Source organism: Saccostrea echinata, unplaced genomic scaffold (assembly GCF_033153115.1).
Source record: "Saccostrea echinata isolate AGI-Se365-2 ecotype Australia unplaced genomic scaffold, CSIRO_AGI_Sech_v1 ptg000030l, whole genome shotgun sequence".
Classification (NCBI taxonomy): domain Eukaryota; kingdom Metazoa; phylum Mollusca; class Bivalvia; order Ostreida; family Ostreidae; genus Saccostrea; species Saccostrea echinata.
Genome location: NW_026889779.1, coordinates 11570600 through 11589854, shown reverse-complemented (window position 1 = coordinate 11589854; position 19255 = coordinate 11570600). Strand labels below are relative to the sequence as shown.

The 19255-nt window shown below is 33.5% G+C and overlaps 1 protein-coding gene across 1 annotated transcript; it reads right to left on the bottom strand.

Annotated features, from left to right (window-relative positions):
* Positions 1-4695: 4695 nt before the first annotated feature.
* On the bottom strand, positions 4696-17979 carry LOC133196337 (sushi domain-containing protein 2-like). Its single transcript, XM_061332245.1, has 18 exons — positions 17887-17979; positions 13218-13336; positions 12552-12935; positions 12229-12333; positions 10581-10740; positions 10030-10296; positions 9726-9901; positions 9414-9580; positions 8995-9285; positions 8662-8897; positions 8353-8487; positions 8090-8263; positions 7786-7922; positions 7470-7596; positions 7045-7272; positions 6731-6925; positions 5827-5953; positions 4696-4785 (listed from the first exon to the last, which is right to left on the bottom strand). Exons 1-18 carry the CDS (start codon positions 17954-17956, stop codon positions 4728-4730), a joined length of 3156 nt encoding a protein of 1051 aa, XP_061188229.1. The 5' UTR covers positions 17957-17979; the 3' UTR covers positions 4696-4727.
* Positions 17980-19255: the final 1276 nt, after the last annotated feature.

The following is a 19255-nucleotide window of genomic DNA, read 5'->3' as shown; positions in this document are numbered from 1 at the left end:
TATGCAGATTGTCCACGATGATGAGGAATGATGAAGCAAAAATGATATTACGTCCTTCTAAGTAATAAGACGTTAGATTTGATCTGCTGATATTGACATTTTATCTAATATTCTGTCATGATTCACTGTTTATATTTTTTGCGGGGGGGGGGGGGGTCCAAGCTGTGCAGATTCACGTAGACCTATTTGAGATTCACGTCTATTTGGCGGATCCTATGTTTACCACATGGTGACAAAACATCAAACCAGAGTTTACAACACACAAAAAAAGGTTTACAGAGTTTACAAAGCCAGTTCACTTTTATAATCTTTTTAATTAGGATTGATCAACGAATAGGACTAATACTATACATGTATTACAAGCCCGTTATGCATAAATCCCACGTTTCCAACTATCGTTGATGTCCCTGGCATACTCTACTAACTAGACAGTGATTCCTTATATTTCCATTTCATTTTGAAATAAAATTGTAAATTTTGATTTTAAAAATGTAGACTAATAGATTTAAATTACACGAGGCCTCACATGTCAATTTCAATAGTCCCCGCCCACTGACGTCAAACACAAAGACAGCAGCACGAGAATTACATGCATATTAGGCCTCCTTAAGAGTCTGACACAAAGACAGCCGCATGAGAATTACATGCATATTATGCCGTCTTAGCTACTGACCTTTCGCTTGGCAAAATTTGCATTCCGTTAGAATGATCAAGAAATCAACTCTCGAGCTCCTAACTTTCAAAGAGTTATCACAGAGAAAACAAATAGAAATGGAAATATTATTAATAAAACATTGAAGCAATGTCGTTAATTATTTTCCTCATCACAATATCACAATATTTATTATGTATACTTTGCATGCAAGCATATAATTTTTATTTCAAAAAGAGATTGATGATTTTTTTTGGGGGGGGGGGTGGGGATGGGGGGGGATATAAATAGAGGATATTCAATGTTTTGTAGTTGATATGGAATTTATTTCAAGAGTGGGACAGGATTTTTTTTATATTTTCACGAGTGAAAATATCAAAAATCCTGTCTCACGATACAATACATATTTCTAGGCATAATTTATGCTTGAAATACACCTTAATTAATGCGTATCATATTGTAAACTTTAGATATTAAACTTTCATTCTATCACAAACATGTCAACTGTTTTTACTATTGTCAAAGTGAGGCATGTGAATTTCCTACATGCATTACATTTCAGCCTGGTGACCTTCATCTTTTTATTGTGGCTTCCGTAGAATAAAGAGCCCCAAAAGTTTTTTATTCTATCGCATTGATAATAACGCTTAAAATACATATTGTACATGAGATTTCATGCCAAATTGGTAAATTAAAATGTTTCTTTCTTTAAATAAACAAAAGAAATATATAAATTATTAAGTGATAAGTACAGTATTAGTTTTTGAAATTCATCATATTTATTATTGCGGGGAAGGAGGGATTGATGATAAAAACAACGTGAATTTATTTTTTTGTCAGACATTGAATTTTGATCTTGCCCAGCCCCTTTAAGACGATAAAAATGAACTGGTATTTCTTAATGTTAACAGGCAAGGAATTTTCAAAATATGGACGTTAAAGCCTAACAAATGGTATCATATCGACATTAGTAATTCGGAATATATAAAATAATGGGATTATTTCTATGCATTTTTTATTGCGACAAATATTACGCAAAAATTATCATAATTTTAACATAGTCAAGAAAGCTTGAACAGGCCAGTTAAATCAGCCAGAATATATCATTTTTTTCTGATCTCCTTGTACAAGTTGACAACATTTTGACGTTATATCCATTCCATTTTAAGATGACACTAATTCTATTTTGTAATTTTAAGGTATAACACAACAACATGAGGCGGTCATAAGTTTCCGTATATTTGTCTTCGGTCTTTTCAATGAACAATACTAATCAAAAGCATAACATAAAAACTAGTATACTGTTGTTCCATAAAATCTTTATCAGGCACACTTCAAACAAATTTGATCGACTGGCTTCTGTTTATTTCCTATAAATAATAGTACATGTATATTCTTTACTTAGATATATCAACTCTTTAGATCAATTTTTATCTCGTTATAACGAGATAATTATCTCGTTATAACGAGATAATTATCTCGTTATAACGATATAACTAACTCGTTATAACGAGATAACTAACTCGTTATAAGGAGATAACTTACTCGTTATAACGAGATACTAACTCATTATAACGAGATACTAACTCGTTATAACGAGATAACTAACTCGTTATAACGAGATAACTAACTCGTTATAACGAGATAATTATCTCGTTATAAAGAGATAACTAACTCGTTATAACGAGATACTAACTCGTTATAACGAGATAACTAACTCGTTATAACGAGATACTAACTCGTTATAACGAGATACTAAGTCGTTATAACGAGATACTAACTCGTTATTACGAGATAATTATCTCGTTATAACGAGTTAAATATTTTTTTTGTCTTGTCAAAAATGAGCCTATCCGGCTTTCGTAGTAGTCTGTATCATTCCGACGTTTGTGTTTAGTGTATGTTTAACACAAACGTCAGGATGATCAAGACTTACCATTTGGGTTTGCATTTTTACGCATTGTGTGAACAACATTGTTTTTATGCCCCGTATCGAAGATTCGGGGGAATATATTTTTTGCCCTGTCCGTCCGTCTGTCTGTTCTGTTTGTCTGCAAAAGCTTTAACATTGCTCATAGCTTTTGATGGGTTTTGAGCTATGGCTTTCATATTTCATATGTGTATTCCATGTGACATGACCTTTCTTTTGGTACCATCATATTTGACCTTGGAGTTTGACCCAGTTTTACAAAATTTTACCCAACTTTAACCTTGGCCATAACTTTTGAACAGTTGGTGCTAGGGCTTTCATACTTCCCCTGTGTAATTCCTGTGACAAGTATTAAGTTATCCTCTTGCTAATAACACTATCTTTGCAGATCTAACTCACAAGTGTTAGTAGATAACAAGGTGATGGACTAATAGCATTAAATGGCAAAGTAAATTTCAGTGTAAAGTCACATATGGCGTATTTTTTATAAGTTCAGACTAACTAAAATTAAAAAGATCTTTCTATTAGTTTTATTACTTTATATAAAGATAGGACTTTCCTGTAAATTACAGAATTGAAATCAATCACGTTTCAAAGATATTAGAAATTTAAAACAATAACCGATTTATATACCGACTCCACATTTAAATAACAAAGTTTGAAGTCAATTTAACTATGGAAACATGAGGTTATTCAAGTCCAAAATCGGTGAAAATTTTAATTTGAACGTAAATAACATATATCATGTTTATCTACACTTAATCTCGCATTTTTAATTTTTTAGCTCAGATACACCATATATAGCTTTAAACATATCTCTGTCCATTATTCTCTCGCATAATCAAATATGAAAGACCAAGCTTACTTTGTACTTTTGTATTATTGAGATTGTGTATTTGTTACATTGATTTTTTTTTTACATGTTTTGTTGTACTTTTATACTAAGAATTCATTATGTAATCGTAATATTCCAAGTTTGTACTTTATATGTATGTATTTTACTTCTTTTTTTTAAATTTAATTTTTTTACCTCCATTAAGAGTAAAAAGTTATCGCAATATTATCTGGTGATTTGTCATCATTGTTTAAAGATCATACATGTATACAGGGTATTTCTATTTAATATGATGAAAGAAGAAGGCATAGAATATAGACATAGATTTTTTAAATGTGGTACTACTCTATCGTATAGAAAGCCACATCGTACTCTTGGTGTGTAGAAAACCATATCCATAAAGTACAAACTAGCTGATTTGCTTTTTGTTTCACAAAGTGTAAAGGTAAAAAGGAACAAATGCTAAAACTATTTCTTATCATAAAGTTAGGTTAAAAGTATAAACGAGATGACCTTAAAAGGAGAGATTGTTTAATGAATTCACTTTCATGAAATACAATATAAAACATAGAGAGGCTACTGATTTTACATATGACACGAACACAAACTCTTACAGAGTATTGAAAAAATGCTGCATTAGAAGAGAACGAGTTAAAACATATACATGTACACTCACAAAAATGAAAGATGGCTACATTTTTGTTCAAGGGAAAAAACAAGCATACAAAGACAAAAACCCTTTTTGATATTGAATTTTACACATATAATGGGTTCATGATCGTGCACTCAATAGTTCAAACAAGTAACATATCATTTGTGTCTCAGATGAAATTAACAAATGAAATGCCTACATGTACGTGTTGTAAACAGTCTAGTATAGTCATGATCTACTCGCTATCATGGTCCTATCGCAAGCATTTTAGGACGGAATTGTGTTATCCTTAACCTGCGTTATCAAAGTACTGAAGAAAAAAGTCTTTTTGATAATGTTTACCCCCAAAATGTATATCGACAAATCTTTAAACTAAAATGAAGGAATGATCTTGTATTTTTCCTTAGTAACATTCCTAGAGATGATTATGACATAGACTCCAAAATTACTAAAAAATATAAAATCCTTAATTAAACTAAATCCTTTACTTGCAGTTTTCTCTTGCGACATATTTTCCTGAAATCCATATCTATCAGTACTTGAACAAACTGACACATATAAAAAATTCGGAAAATTTCCTTCTGTTTGATAAAATTTATACTCGTATTATGCAGTCAAGAAATCTTCCTCCTGATTGGCTTAATATTGCACGTGATGTTTATTCTTTCTGGGCTACCACACTGTATTGTTGTGTATCGTGACTTGTCTCCTTTTTCCTGAAATAAAAAAAAACGTCCTTTTAAAAAGGTACACTAAAGGTATAAAACCTTATAAAATTGTATAATTATACAGACTTCCAATGAAAACATACATGTACGTGTACATTAACTGCGTTCAAAACCTTGATTTGAAAGACATTTTTGTCGTCCGGTTTATGAACAGTTTTTGTCGAAAATGATCGTTTAAATCTTGTTTTCCTTGATGCCAAAAAATTATTTTTAATATTTCTAAAAAAACTATTTCAGAGTGTAAAATTAAAAAAAATTATTAGCTGCAGTTAGCTTGCAAATAATGATTAAAATCCAGATGGCACTGTGTAAAATACAGTTATGAGTGATACCATCTTAGCTAGCTAAGGCCTGCTGCTATGGTGCAATCAAAAGTCAGGATTTTTTATTCGAGTTGTGATTGGATTTTACTGATATTGTTCAACCAATCAGAGATTGCTTTTGCAAATGACGATATCTCCGTTCGGGATGCATCTTGACTCTTTAGTCTCGGGATAGACTTGCTCAAGTCTCTATGTTTTAGTGCTCTCTTTCATACTTTTTGATAATGTCAAACATAGATAACATTTAACTACGAGGAAGAGCAGAGGACAACAAGACAGAAATGAACAAAGAATTATTTAATTAAAAAAAAACAACATAGAGACTTGAGCAAGTCTAGTCTCGGGAAGGAAAAACACAAATAAACAATGATTCGTATGATAATATGTCATTCTCTAAAAATCTATTGTGTCATCCAGCTTTTAGCTGATGTGCACATAATGTGAACAGGAATGTATATTGCACCCTATAATAACCAAAAAAAAAAAAAAACAACAACAACAAATAAACAAAGAAAAAAAATCGCTCGATACCTGCTTGTTAATATTTCTTTAATTACTATAATTTTAAATACGCATTTTATGCGTGTCGATGATGCAATCTGTGAGTATGTGGTAAGATTCGAGATCACGTGATGTAAATATGGCACCATAGGCCAAGCGTAGTGGATTAGAAACCCTTGGCTAGCGAAGATGATATGATACAAACCCTGACCCTTTCATTGAGCCACTTCTTTTCTTTTTCAGAATCACTGCAATGACGATCACAATGATAAGTACAACCACTATAGCGACGACGATACCAATAATCATCGTTATATTCTGCTCAGGAGGTCCTGAAAAATATGTAAGAGACAATTTTTTGTTATTATTATTTTAATCAGTATTTGTACTATTGTTAAATATTTACAAAACTGAGTTAAATTTATTGTGTATTTAAAAGCAATTGAAGTTAATAATTAATTTTTCCTCGATAAAATTGCAATATAGTTGTTTCCAAAATATAAAATTATAGATAAACATCAATTCAAATTTTCTGGATAATTACTCTTGAATGTGAAAAGTATGCAATTTTGCATATTTTCAATGATATGAAGTTAAAGTTGATACGGTTGCAATACGACTTTCTCAAACAGAAATATATTAAATAAACAATTTGTAAATAGACTTTGTGAGATGCGACATAATTCCGACAAATTACTGGAAGACCACAATCTTGTGTAGCATGAACGTTTTCTCTCTGACCTTTTGATACCCTTATTGAAAAACTTAAATCTGCTCATTTCTATGCATATTAAAGACTTATTTCTGCTTTGCCCATGAGATTTTTTCCGAGCCCCCATAATTTTGGCCGAGGAGTTAAAAATGCTTAATATGTATGCCACTGGCAAGCATATTCGTTATCGAAAAGACACAACATCTCTTTAAACTTTTTATTAATTTAAAAAAAAAATCACATCAAATCTTTAAATATTGCATAGCAGAAAACAGTACAACCTTACGCTGCACGAAATATTTAAAACTTCAAACTTCAGACATAGACAAAACAGTTTGTGGTTGGTACATAAAATCATTATTGCATTTGATTAATGGATTTAAATCAAAGTACTTGCCCTCGCAAGAGGCAGTGACTTCAGGGGTCCAGCTTTGCGTATAAGAATTCTCCTCGCCTGTTGCTGTACATTTGTAAACCTTTTCTCCTGTTAACTCTCCCCGCCTACAGCCCGTGATCACCACGGTGTTGCCCAGACTGTAGTTATAATTATCCTTAATACTTTGTGGGACATCTAACAGACCACAGGACCGCACTAAAATTAAAAAAAAAACATTAAAATCCTAACATTTATATCAGTCCCCTGATAGACTGCATAAAAAAACTTGTAAAGGTATTAAAAAGTCACAAATAAATGTTTATATTCAAGCTTACCTAGTCGTCTTTCATCTTGTATCTGGTCGTAACGTGACGATAAATGCATTGTTTGGTATGCTAAGGTCATGTTCATTGTTGTCCAGTAGTCATGGTTACAAGATTTGTCACCATAACATTGAGTCATTTCTTGAGAGTGTTCGAAACACATATCCGTCTTGTTAGTGGCAAACACTGGGAAAGGAACGATTGTGGAGCTCAAGGTTCCTTTGTTTTTGGTGATAGCCCCTAAAATAAACAAAGTAGTATAAATCAAAATAACACAACTACTAGTATTCTTTTCTTTAATGTCAAAAAATTAATTTGTTCAATAATTTCATACTGTATACAATTCAGCCACAAAGATTCATTAACAAATCATTTTCGACAAAATTTACATTGTTTTAACATTTTTTTGGCGAAGTCTACAATTTTTAAATACTTACATGAAAAGACAAACTTGCTGTAGATATCCTTAGGGTTTCTATGTAACACAGAGAATTTTGAATTTCGGGGTGTTAGATCGTCGACAGAGTCATTGTTCCATCTACCAAGTAAACCCGAGCTTTCATACTAAAATTAGCAGAAAATAATTCATCAAATCCAATCTCTAAATACATAAAAATGTGGACTAGATGCGTATAAATATACACAGTCGAATCTGAACTATGTTGCAATTTTACTTCTGATTGAGAAAAAAATGCACAATTCAAAATCAAACGAGTGTTAAAACAAGGAACAAAATTTGTTCCAAAAACACACCCCAGGAGGAATCATAACCAACAGAGACAGTCTTTGGTGATTTTCTGCCACTTGTACCCCGATCCCGTTCTTTGTTATCACTGTCACATTAGACTCCTTAGTGTTGGAAGGATCATCGCTGTTCACAATGACTGAGTCTGACAGAGTAATATTTTAATAAGTGACAAACAGTGTACCTACATGTACGCCTACTTCAATCTATCAAACAGTCGTCAAAAATATTCAGAATAACCAATATGATAAAATATGTTCATGAAATCTGACAAATATAGTTTTTAATCTAATATGGAATTTTTTCAAAAACCTGTGAAGTCTTTCCATTGAAGCGGACCATTATCAAAGAATTGGTATTCCCCATTTACAAGGACATCTAAAATGCGTTTCGAACGATCTGCATTGGGTCCTTTCATTCTTATTTCAATGACGTCATTTCCGGATCGGATTCCAACGTCAGTCAGTATTGTGGAATTGTAGTTCTCTGCATGTGGAAAAAAATATAGTGCGGTAAGTCTTAGTTTAATTTTTTAATACTCTTTACAAATGTATGACTAAAATAACTATACATACGACTAAATGGGGATTTCTGGAATCGGCCTTCAATTGTAACAGGTGTCGATTCCAGTAATATAAAATCTCCCTCTCCACACACAAAGTAACTATCATTGTCAAACGTTCTAACATTCCCTTGACCAAAAACCATTGCTGCAAGTACATGTTGAATGATGAGTATATATATATTAATGATGAGTATATATATTAATGTATATCCAAGTTTCCACAAAAACGTATTCAAATCAAACAAATCACGATTTGTGCAATCAATTTTTGAGAACTTCCATGGTTTGGGCAATAAGAAAAACAAGTGAATTTTATGACCTTGTTTTGGCGGGGAGTACCCTGTGCATTGCAAAGTTGGTCGGGCTGCCATATATTTGTCACAGTCGGCCGAGAATCCTGTCCACATACAACAGTAAAAGAAGGGGACTATGTCATGGACCCAGTGAGACATAGAGGGTACTTGGGCTCGATCAAGAGTGCTTCCTTGGTATGAGTCAGATGAGTAAATCAGAGTTCCATCAGCTCTGTAGCAACACTGATTTCCTGCTCCATGTCTATTATATTGGTAAAATCGACAATGAGTGGATGATATACATTTGATTGGAGATGCCAATATTTAACATAATAGTACTGATAAACGAAACAACTTACACGTTTGGTTGTACTGAGCGTACACAGTGAACAGCAGCACTGTGTAGGGCGCAATTAAGCGGACTTTTACTAAAAAGATTACATCCATGATCTTTGTACCATCTTCCAATATCTGCAAGAGCCTGTTGAAGATTACAAGGGCATGCCGGGATAAAATTTAACCAAGATCTGTCCTTTATGTCTTTTTGATACCAGGCTTGGCACTTCTCGACCGGCCAGGAATCTCCGTATCGAGCCACCATTCCTCTGCTGACGAGCCATCCAAGTGTTGTCGGTCTGCTACGTAACACTCTGAGGATGGCAAGGATCGCAGTATTTAGGAGATTAACAATATTATTCTTATCAACAATACCTTTATTATGTTTTCAAAACAAAAGCTACAAAGTACATGAAGCTGAGGAAATATTAAAGAACATTACCTATATTTGATGGCCATTCGTGGATCCTCGAGTTTGACCTCAATGACACCAACTTCATAACCTTGACATCGTTCATCACAGCTGATGTCTTCAGTGTTGAATCGGTAACTTCCACGGCTGACAGGGATGGGATCCTTAGTTATAGGAATCGTGAGGTCCCAGGATTTCTAAGGAAAAGTTGAAAACTATAGAACTTTGCATTCCTTATCTAACTTTCATTGATAGTTTACGTTGCTTTCCGGTTCTATCAATGCACTTAAATCTGACATGCAAAATTGAGACACTTTTGATCCAAAGTACTAAAACTTCTACCTTTTCCTCGCTATATCCACGCAAATTTACTGACACTTTGGCATTCGAGTGGTTAGACAAAATTCGCGGGTTCCACTGCAAATACAATGATGCTGCAGAAGTGTCATTCCATAGGGATCCTGGACCTTGGTTTACAAGTTGTACACGTTCCTCTGTCGGCATTCGACTTGGCAAAACTGCAAGAAAATGTGTTACAGTAATTTGTAATTCTCCTGAATGAAATATGGTCACCAGAATCACATACAATATCAAAGCAACTATAACGAAAAACACCAATGAACTTTTTGAACGCCATGAGTCAAACCTATTGTTATTGTGGTATTGTACTCTTTTTGACCATTCGTTGCTTTCATGAAAACGGTCACTTGTCCGCTCTCTGTAAGAATCGGTATCTCACACCGAGCTTTCAGTGTTGTTGGATCATAATCCTCTGTCAAACAGTCTTCTGATTTATCTCTTCGGTTTCCGAATGATAACGAGTAAGATGAACCCCACTTGAAACAAGGGCCGGTAACTTCTACCATTTCTCCACCAAACATTCCAGCAGAGTCAGGGACGACTTGTAATTTGCCTGCGAATAACATACCCGTGATTCAACAAAAATCGCCGTATGCAACAGTTTGCTGATATTTGAATGCCTTTAATTTTTTTTGTATGCTAGATTACATGTATTTGGTCCTGTTTATGCTTTCTTATCTACAATTAATGTTCATGTTCATCTACATGTTCATGTATGATTTCGTAAAAAAAAAAAAAAAATCAGTTTTCGCAATTTTTAATTTGTTGACGAATGAATTCTAATAAATAGCCAATTACATTGTTGAAAGTTTCAGAAATAATGTTACTCCTTTTTACCATCAGGATTGTCACATCCACCCGTAATGATCCGCTCCTCATTAATCTGATAAATGTAGCGCCCTTTGTAAGAACTGGCTTGAAACATGCTGATATTAGACATAAACTGTTTAGATATGGCAGGACTCCATCCCCGTCCGTAGCCACCGTTGAACCCTGCCTAAAAAATTAAAGATTGTTATATTCTAAAATTAATTCAAAGTACTTACGCTGAAGTGTGAGTTTTTTTCTGGGTTTCCTAATGAACTTGCTTGACCTACTGCTATCTATTCTTAGCTGTCCTCCAACAGTCTGTCGCCAACTCCCTTAAACTCTACTAACAATAATCAACTTTTTTTCACATAATAAATGTGTGTCAAACTTCATTGTTATAGTAAATAAAAGACTCTATATTCTTTAGAAAGGGAAACAGTCAATATAATATAAAAGGTAAATATAACGAACAGTGATCAATCTCAAAAATGCACAAACAAATCAAATATGTGAAGAGGGTGTAAAACACCCCTGGAAATTCCAGAGGTGGGATCAGGCGCCTAGGAGGAGTAAGCATCCCCTATTGACTGGTCATACCCTATGTATTGATCAGATCGACGGTATAATTGATATTAGCTCCTCCGAAATATATTGACTGTCATTCCTTCGCCACGGGAATTCCTCCTTCGGGTAACGAAAATATGCTATTTCCCTGATACCCATTCCAAAACTGTATACTACTGACCGGCAAAGAGAGTTTTCCTACAATATTATTGATTGATTTATTGTGACGTAATGATACTGTCGTAACTTCCAAAAAAAATAACGCCAGAATATTTTTTGTGTTTTGTTTAGCGTCTCTCTCGAGAATTTTTTCACTCACATGGAGACTCCACCACTTGCCAGTGGAGAGCTGCAAAGTTTGACCTATGCTCGGCACTCAGGACCATTGAGCAGTGAGGGATCTTTTTCGCACCAGCATCTACTGTGACTTGGAACCCCGGTTTATACGGTCTCATCCAAAGGACCGGTCTCCATGTCCCACAGTGAGATTCGAACCCGCAATGTAAGGATCAATTCCTTACTTTGCGACTCTAGAGAAGACGCTCTACCACTGCGCCACGCGGGCGAACCAAGTAACACAATCATGACAACATATTTACATTCAGTGTAATTTTCTTTACAAAATCCATTGGAAATCTACATTATTCAATACCCTATAACACACCCGAAACATTGTCACTGCGCGGTATATTACAAAGAAGGAACTATATGCATTATAGCTGACGCTAACGCGCGGTATTCAATTTGTCGGCACGGCCAGGTGCTGTTATAGGACCGACGACAACCAAAAATAAGAATTCAATGCATAATTGAAAATTCCTAGAACTATACAATCAACAGATAATGCATTGGATACGAACGAGATGCTGGATTTAATGAATGAAATCAAAATTATATATTTTATTGATTTGTTTTGTTTTCATATAACAAAACAATTATTGACAGTGTTTTCGGGCAACATTGATTATGTTAACCCCCTCGTCGGGCAATATTTCATCAGTTGGGGGTTATTAATATTTCCCTCATATTATATTAATGTTTCCCTAAATCCCAGTCAATATTTGTATGATATTAAATTGCACGATAATAATTTAGTATCGAATATCCTTACTTGGTAGTTTGTCGAGGGCGGAAATGTAAGCTTCATATCTTTGTAGTTGAAAATTGCAAAGCTTAGAATACCATCGGTCACAAGAACAGCTTGAAATGTGTTGGCCTATGAAATGAATATCATTTACATGAAATAATGTCATTAAAAATAGTTTATTTAATTTCATATAACATACACCATCAAATGTTTTTCATAATTTTGGTACGAATGTTTATTTCTCATATTTGTAATAAGATACATGTACCTGTAAATTCAAAATTCTCACATATATAAATATATAAACATTAAATTTAATTCATCATTTTTCCGCTTCCTCACTGTACCTGACATTTTCTTCCTGTACCGTCTGTACATTTTATGACTCCAGTATTGTATTCGTCTGTGACCTTTACCCACGTGACAACAAGTGCAAATTTTGGGTCAAAGTTCCTGACTCCAGCTATGGATTCTGTGATGTTTCTCCCAATAGATTCCAATTCTCTGCGTTGCCCCCGCTCTCCTTTCTTTAAGACATTGTAGAAAATTTTCCCTTGATAAGCGTTTCCCCCTTCTAAAGTAGATTTAAGGTGTGCACCTCCATAATAAAAGGGTGCCACAAAAGGATAGTCCTCGGCTGCATTGACACTCTTCTCGTCCCGTACTGTGAACTTCCGACTTGTGACGTAACGAGCGTATTCAGAGAATGCCACAAAGCCATCTTTTGATACCTGTGAATTACAGGAAAAAGGGAAGCAAACTTCATTTCGACAGTTTCTAAAAATCATTACATAAATTTTGTATTAAGATCATTGCATACGCAGGTTAACAAAAACCATCGTCGCGGAAACGCAGAGTTGTTTAAATTTTTCAGTATCATAGATTGGGTCCAACTTGTAGCAAAGGTTTACTTATGTTCCACTATGGTTTGTTCCCAAAGGCGTGGTTCTGTGAAAGGGCGTATAGAAGTGCATATAAGAAGGGTTATTGCAAAATAAATTTAATAAACTTACATATAGGCTCTTGTAATTTTGACCAAAATACGGGTACGTCAATCCATCAGGCAGTGGGATTTTGGTCAAAGGATAATTAACCTGGACTTCATTGTTTCCCTGAGAAAACAGCACTTCACCTGCCAATAGACATTTTTATATGTAGAAATGTAGATGAAGAGCTTATATCAAGTTCCTGAAAGCACATTTTTAATAAACTTGTGATGAGATTGTTTGTAAGATTTTTCGAAAGCTAAAATGGGTTTAGGTGATGTGAAAACTATTAAATATTTCAACAGTTTAAAATTAATATTTTTATATAAAATTTGACAGAATTCTAAATAAAACGCATAAAACAAGCTTAAAGCAAATAATTATGGATAACTGAAAATCGTAGATGAAATTCGTTTCTATTTGTGTAAATATTTATTTTCTTCTGGGTGAAAATATAACTTCAATATAAACATGAGTTCGCTGTACGTGTGTTCGCAACAATCAGGGTTTACTGTATTTTAAAGTCTATTGAATTTGCCTGTCCAGAAACATAAATTAAAGTGTACCATACAACTGGAAATAATCAATATTTAATGGGTGTTGTTTATCGTTGCTTTTTTCTTTTGCATATTTTCTGTGTGTCCAAAACGTCAACAGATCTTCTCTTAATGATAATAACTTTCATTTTTTAGGTCACCTGAGTCACTCAGGTGACCTTTTGCTATCTTTTTTCGTCCGTCGTGTGTTAACATTTGAACATTTTCAGCTTATGTGAAACCGCTGAACCAATTTCAGCCAATTTTAGCATATGGCATCTATGTGTGAAGGGGCACAAAATTTGTGAATTTCATGGCCCCTACCCCCTGGGTCCTGAGGGGTGGGGCTAAAACCACCAAAATTAATGCACTCTTTAAAAATCTTCTTCTTTACTCCTGGACATCAAGCAGTCAAACTGTTGGAATGATTGTAATAAGCATTGAGCCCTCTACCAAAATTGTGAAATTCATGGCCCCAGGGTCAAGGGTTCTGGTGCTAGGGCGGGGCTATATAGATCATATAGTGAAAGTGCATTATTTTTTTGAAAATCTTCTTCTCTACTCCTGGGTATTATTGAAACAAATTAAATACATAGTTATGATAAGCAAGGGTGACTCTACCAAAATTGTGAAATTCATAGCCCCAGGGTCAGGGGTTCTGGTGCTAGGGCGGGGCTATATTAGATCATATAATGAAAGTGCATTATTTCTTTGAAAATCTTCTTCTCTACTCCTGGGTATTATTTAAACAAATTAAATACATAGTTATGATAAGCAAGGGTGACTCTACCAAAATTGTGAAATTCATAGCCCCAGGGTTAAGGGTTCTGGTGTTAGGGCGGGGCTATATAGATCATATAATGAAAGTGCATTATTTCTTTGAAAATCTTCTTCTCTACTTTTGAGTATTATTTAAACAAATTAAATACATAGTAATGATAAGCAAGGATGCCTCTTCCAAAATTGTGAATTTCATGGCCCCTGGATCAGGGGTTCTGGTCCGGTGTTAGAGCGGGGCTCTATTGATTATATAGTGAAAATGCATTTATGCTTCAAAAATCTTCTTCTCTGCTCCTGTGCATTATTTAAACAAACTAAGTACATTGTTATGATAATCAAGGATGCCTCTTTCAAAATTGTGAAATTCATAGCCCCAGGGTCAGGGGTTCTGGTGTTAGGGCGGGGCTATATAGATCCTATAGTGAAGGTGAGGATGAGAGGCTCTGGTGTTTCTCGGTGGGGAGTGCTCTATTGATAATATAGTGAATCTGTAATAAAAATGCATTATTTTTTTTAAAAATTTTATCTGCACCTGAGCATATCAGAGGCAAAAAGAGTAAAAGTTTTAATAAGGAAGGGTATCTTTACCAGATTTTTGAACATCTTAGACCATTTGGTCAAGTGTTCTGGTCCTGGCCAGGGTTTTGTATTCTACTGAGAGGAGTTATTCCCCTTTGCCATCTACTTTTGATAATCAATCACTGTAAATAATGTACTTGTTAATATATTGTATGGTGATAAATGGGGAACAGATTAGAACCTAATTTATGAACTGTTAATAAATACTTTACGAATTATTTTGTTGATCCTGATCACCCTATTTTTCTTGCTTTTGGGCAACAAAGCTTCACCTTTCAGTTCATTTTATACTCTATGGATCCTCTAAATTGTTGTATTATACTCTGGTGACCGTTAAGGCCTTGGGCCTCTTATTGAATATTACTGTCCACGTCAAAGAATGTTGGAGGTTTAATTCTGTACTAAACAGGAATTTCTTAAAATAACGAATATACAACATCATAAATTTTAACTGGTCAGTGTTATACTACTATTTCAGTATTGCGAACATCTGAGTTGAACAAGAAAAAATTGTTATCGGTCGGTCATAAATCGAACGTAGTCAGTAAGCAGAATACGGTGGAGCTCCATAAATATAAGATCCAAAGTAAAACATTTTCAAACAACATTATTCGATTTTCGCCAATATATTATTATAAATAAATAGTCTTTTCATTGTAAGGAAAGCCATGATGTTTTCTTAAGCTATAAAAACTGAGCTTTTTAAACAGGACTTTACAGCCAATGTTTCTCACCATTGTCAAATGCATTCAAAATATACAAAATCTCACATATATATTATTACACAAAAATAGTCTTTTTCCCGATTAGATATACAATAGTAAGCAAACAGGTGATCAGAAAGTAGCCTGATAAGATGATATTTATTTAAGGAGGAATGCTATAACAATTGTGGCAACGCACTTTGAAAAAAAAATTGGGACAAAATCAACGCACTTTGAAATTTTTTTTCAAAGTGTGTTAAGAGTGTACATCAACATTTTTACCATGGAGACACTTAACGCTCTTTGAAAAAAAACCCCAAAAATTCTGGACTTAGATTTTAATAATAGACAGCATTAATTTGTTATATTAATTCCGAAAAACTGATGAATTGATCTACCCTCATCGAGAACGAGGAGAAGACAGGTAGAAAGTCCCTCGGCCCAACTCTCTATCTTTCCTACACAAATATATGTATTTACATTACTGGTATGACATTAATATTATTTCTCTCAATAAATTTGAGTTAAAGTAAAATAGATGAAAAAATTGAAATAAGCTTTCCTGAAAAAAAAATTACGCACCCTATCATATTAAATGTATTTACATGGAAATTAAAACATGCTATTTGAAATGTCTAGCGTTTTTATGATATCAAATTACAGATTTAGAAGTAATCTGACTGCATAACTTTTTTGAGAAAAAGTTATTAGTGAATGAGGTAAAAATTTCAGTCGAGTGAGTAATGTGACTAAGGTTTATTTTCTTACTATCAAATAAATGAGTCAACCAATGTTTCATATATGTTCACAATAGATAGATAGATGAATATGATAGAAAAATAGAGGAGAGAGAGAGAGAGAATTTTCATGGTATGGAAAAAATCAGAATTGCTCCCTTTTCCCTAAGAAAAATGCGATGCTTTAAGTCACTTATCGACACCTACATCTAACGAACTTAGAGACTGGATAAAATTTAGAAAAGAGAAGAACAAAAAAAAAAAACGAAACTGTGCAATTAAACAATCATTCCTCCATTATTTCTAAGACCTATTTCCCTTTCATAACAGTTACGAGAACCTTTGGAAACAAGACAACTCCTAAAAATCTTTAAAACGTCTATATCTCAGATCCTGACGTCTTCGCCGATAAGTTATCCAACCAGGTTCAAATAATTATTTATCATACCTAAAATTTGCAAGAATATTGACCAAGCCGTGCACATATTTTTCAAAGTGCGTTAATATGGTCGATATTAACGCACTTTGAAAAGAAATTTTTTTTTCAAAGTGCGTTAACGTTGTCCCAAAATTAACACACTTTGAAAAATTTTTTTCAAAGTGCGTTGTAAATGCTACACTAAGATTTTATGTAATGGATCTCTAAGACATCTCATTTGAAACATGGTTTCGGCATTGAAAGATTGATATTAACTCTTAATTATTTTATACGATTTTTTTCAGTTTTGCAAAGAAAATGTAGAAAGGGCTGTTTTTCCCATTATTTTTCTTTTTTCATTGGAATATGCTTGTTGATCACTCGAGTGAAATCATTATGAAAATTATTGAAAACAGTATCTGGGTCATCATGCAAAATACCAGAGTAAGAATCTTCAACAGATCTTAAATCTTCCATACATATACCTAGTTTTAAACTCTTGAAGCTTCTGTAATTTCTGTATTCGGGAGTTGTTAACATAGTTTCCATTTTTAACTGTTTTGCAATAATGTTGTGAGCATCTCATTCCACAAACGAAATTACAATGATTTGCTATAATTTGGGTATTATTCGTTAAAACAACTTCAATCTGGGATGAATTATCTTGCTTTGTAAGACATGTTTTACCTTTTATAACATTTTTAAGTAAAATATATCACCACAGAGATCAGCAAAGATGACTTTTGTTACTATCTGCTAAATCAAAGTTCAAATCCCCCAGCTTAAAGAAAGTATCATATTTGACAGAATTTTGTCGAGTGTTGATATAGAATGTAATGCACAAACGCAAATATCGTGTATTTCAACCAATATCCTATTTAAAGTGCATTAACAAATATTTAAACATATTCTAGATGTATGATAGATAATAACCATACTTACTTTTTAAATTATGAAATAAACAGATAAATAAAAGATAGAGTCCGAAAATTCGCCGGTAAAAGACCGCCATGTTTTATACCCTGCGCAAGGTTAGTCGACTTTATCTTGGCGGTAAACCGGCTGTTATCACACTACTCGTGACGACCCCGGCATTTTCCTTGTTATCTCAGCATATTTCAATCATTTTCCAAATGGAGACCACCCGCGCAAATTTATAGCAAATGACTAACAACTGACTAAATAAAGGTATGCACCATTAGCAAAATCTTTCAATGCAATTTGAAAATAAGGAAAGCGATCTCATTATTATGTATTCGCATATGAAGACGGAAATATAAGAATAAACTGTAGATTTTGTTCGTTACCTTTTCCAATGAGTCTATTATAAATTGGGAAATGTGTCATAGACACTTTAAGTCAATGATCAGACGACGGATTATTTACTCTCCGATAAGGTGATGTATTTAGGATATGTGGTTTTCCAAATCCCACCAATTACTGCGCATTTGAAAGGTAGAGAAATCAACTTGAATTGTGTTTCATCCAAGTGTTTTTGTAAACAATGCTTACGTTTTGAAATACTTCATTTATCAATCTTTGATGATTTAGAACAAATAAAACCATTCATTTTATATGGTGAAATATACTATAATTTGATTGCTGTGTTTTAATGCTCGATAAATGTAACATGGAAATTGATTCCTGTGTTGAGAAGTCACAATTTCTATGATCTGTCAATGCTTTTTGTTTGATATACTTGATCATGTCGTTAGGTCACTCATTTAAAAAAAAAAACGCCTGTATCTTTAGGAAAGCATGTTTAGTGTAAGCATATACACATGGCAGGCTAATTCATAATTTATATATATATATATATATATATATATATATATATATATATATATATATATATATATATATATATATATATATATATATATATACGATGGTTGTTAGAAAAGTTCGCGGACAAGTTCTATTGTGAGCGCGCTATTTCCATGAAACCGGTTAAACTCTCCAGATAAAAACTTTACCTATTTTCCAATAAATGTACAAAGATTTGTTGTTTTCCGGTGATCCTTAAAAAATATACATCTATATTATTTTGATAAAGCATGCTTCACGGAGCATGCTACTTTTTCGCACGTATACATTACATAGACTTTTTATTGAAATTAAAAATTGCACAGTTGTAGCGCAGAAAGAATTTGATATTTTACCTGTCGCTACAGTATTAATAAAACGTCACTTGCCGAAATTTTGAATTAAATTGGAGGTTGTATGACTGTTTTATAGCCATTTACAAATAATCAACGCGTAAAAACAAAGCCAAGAATGGGAACGTCATTGAACGTCATGGGGCACCGAG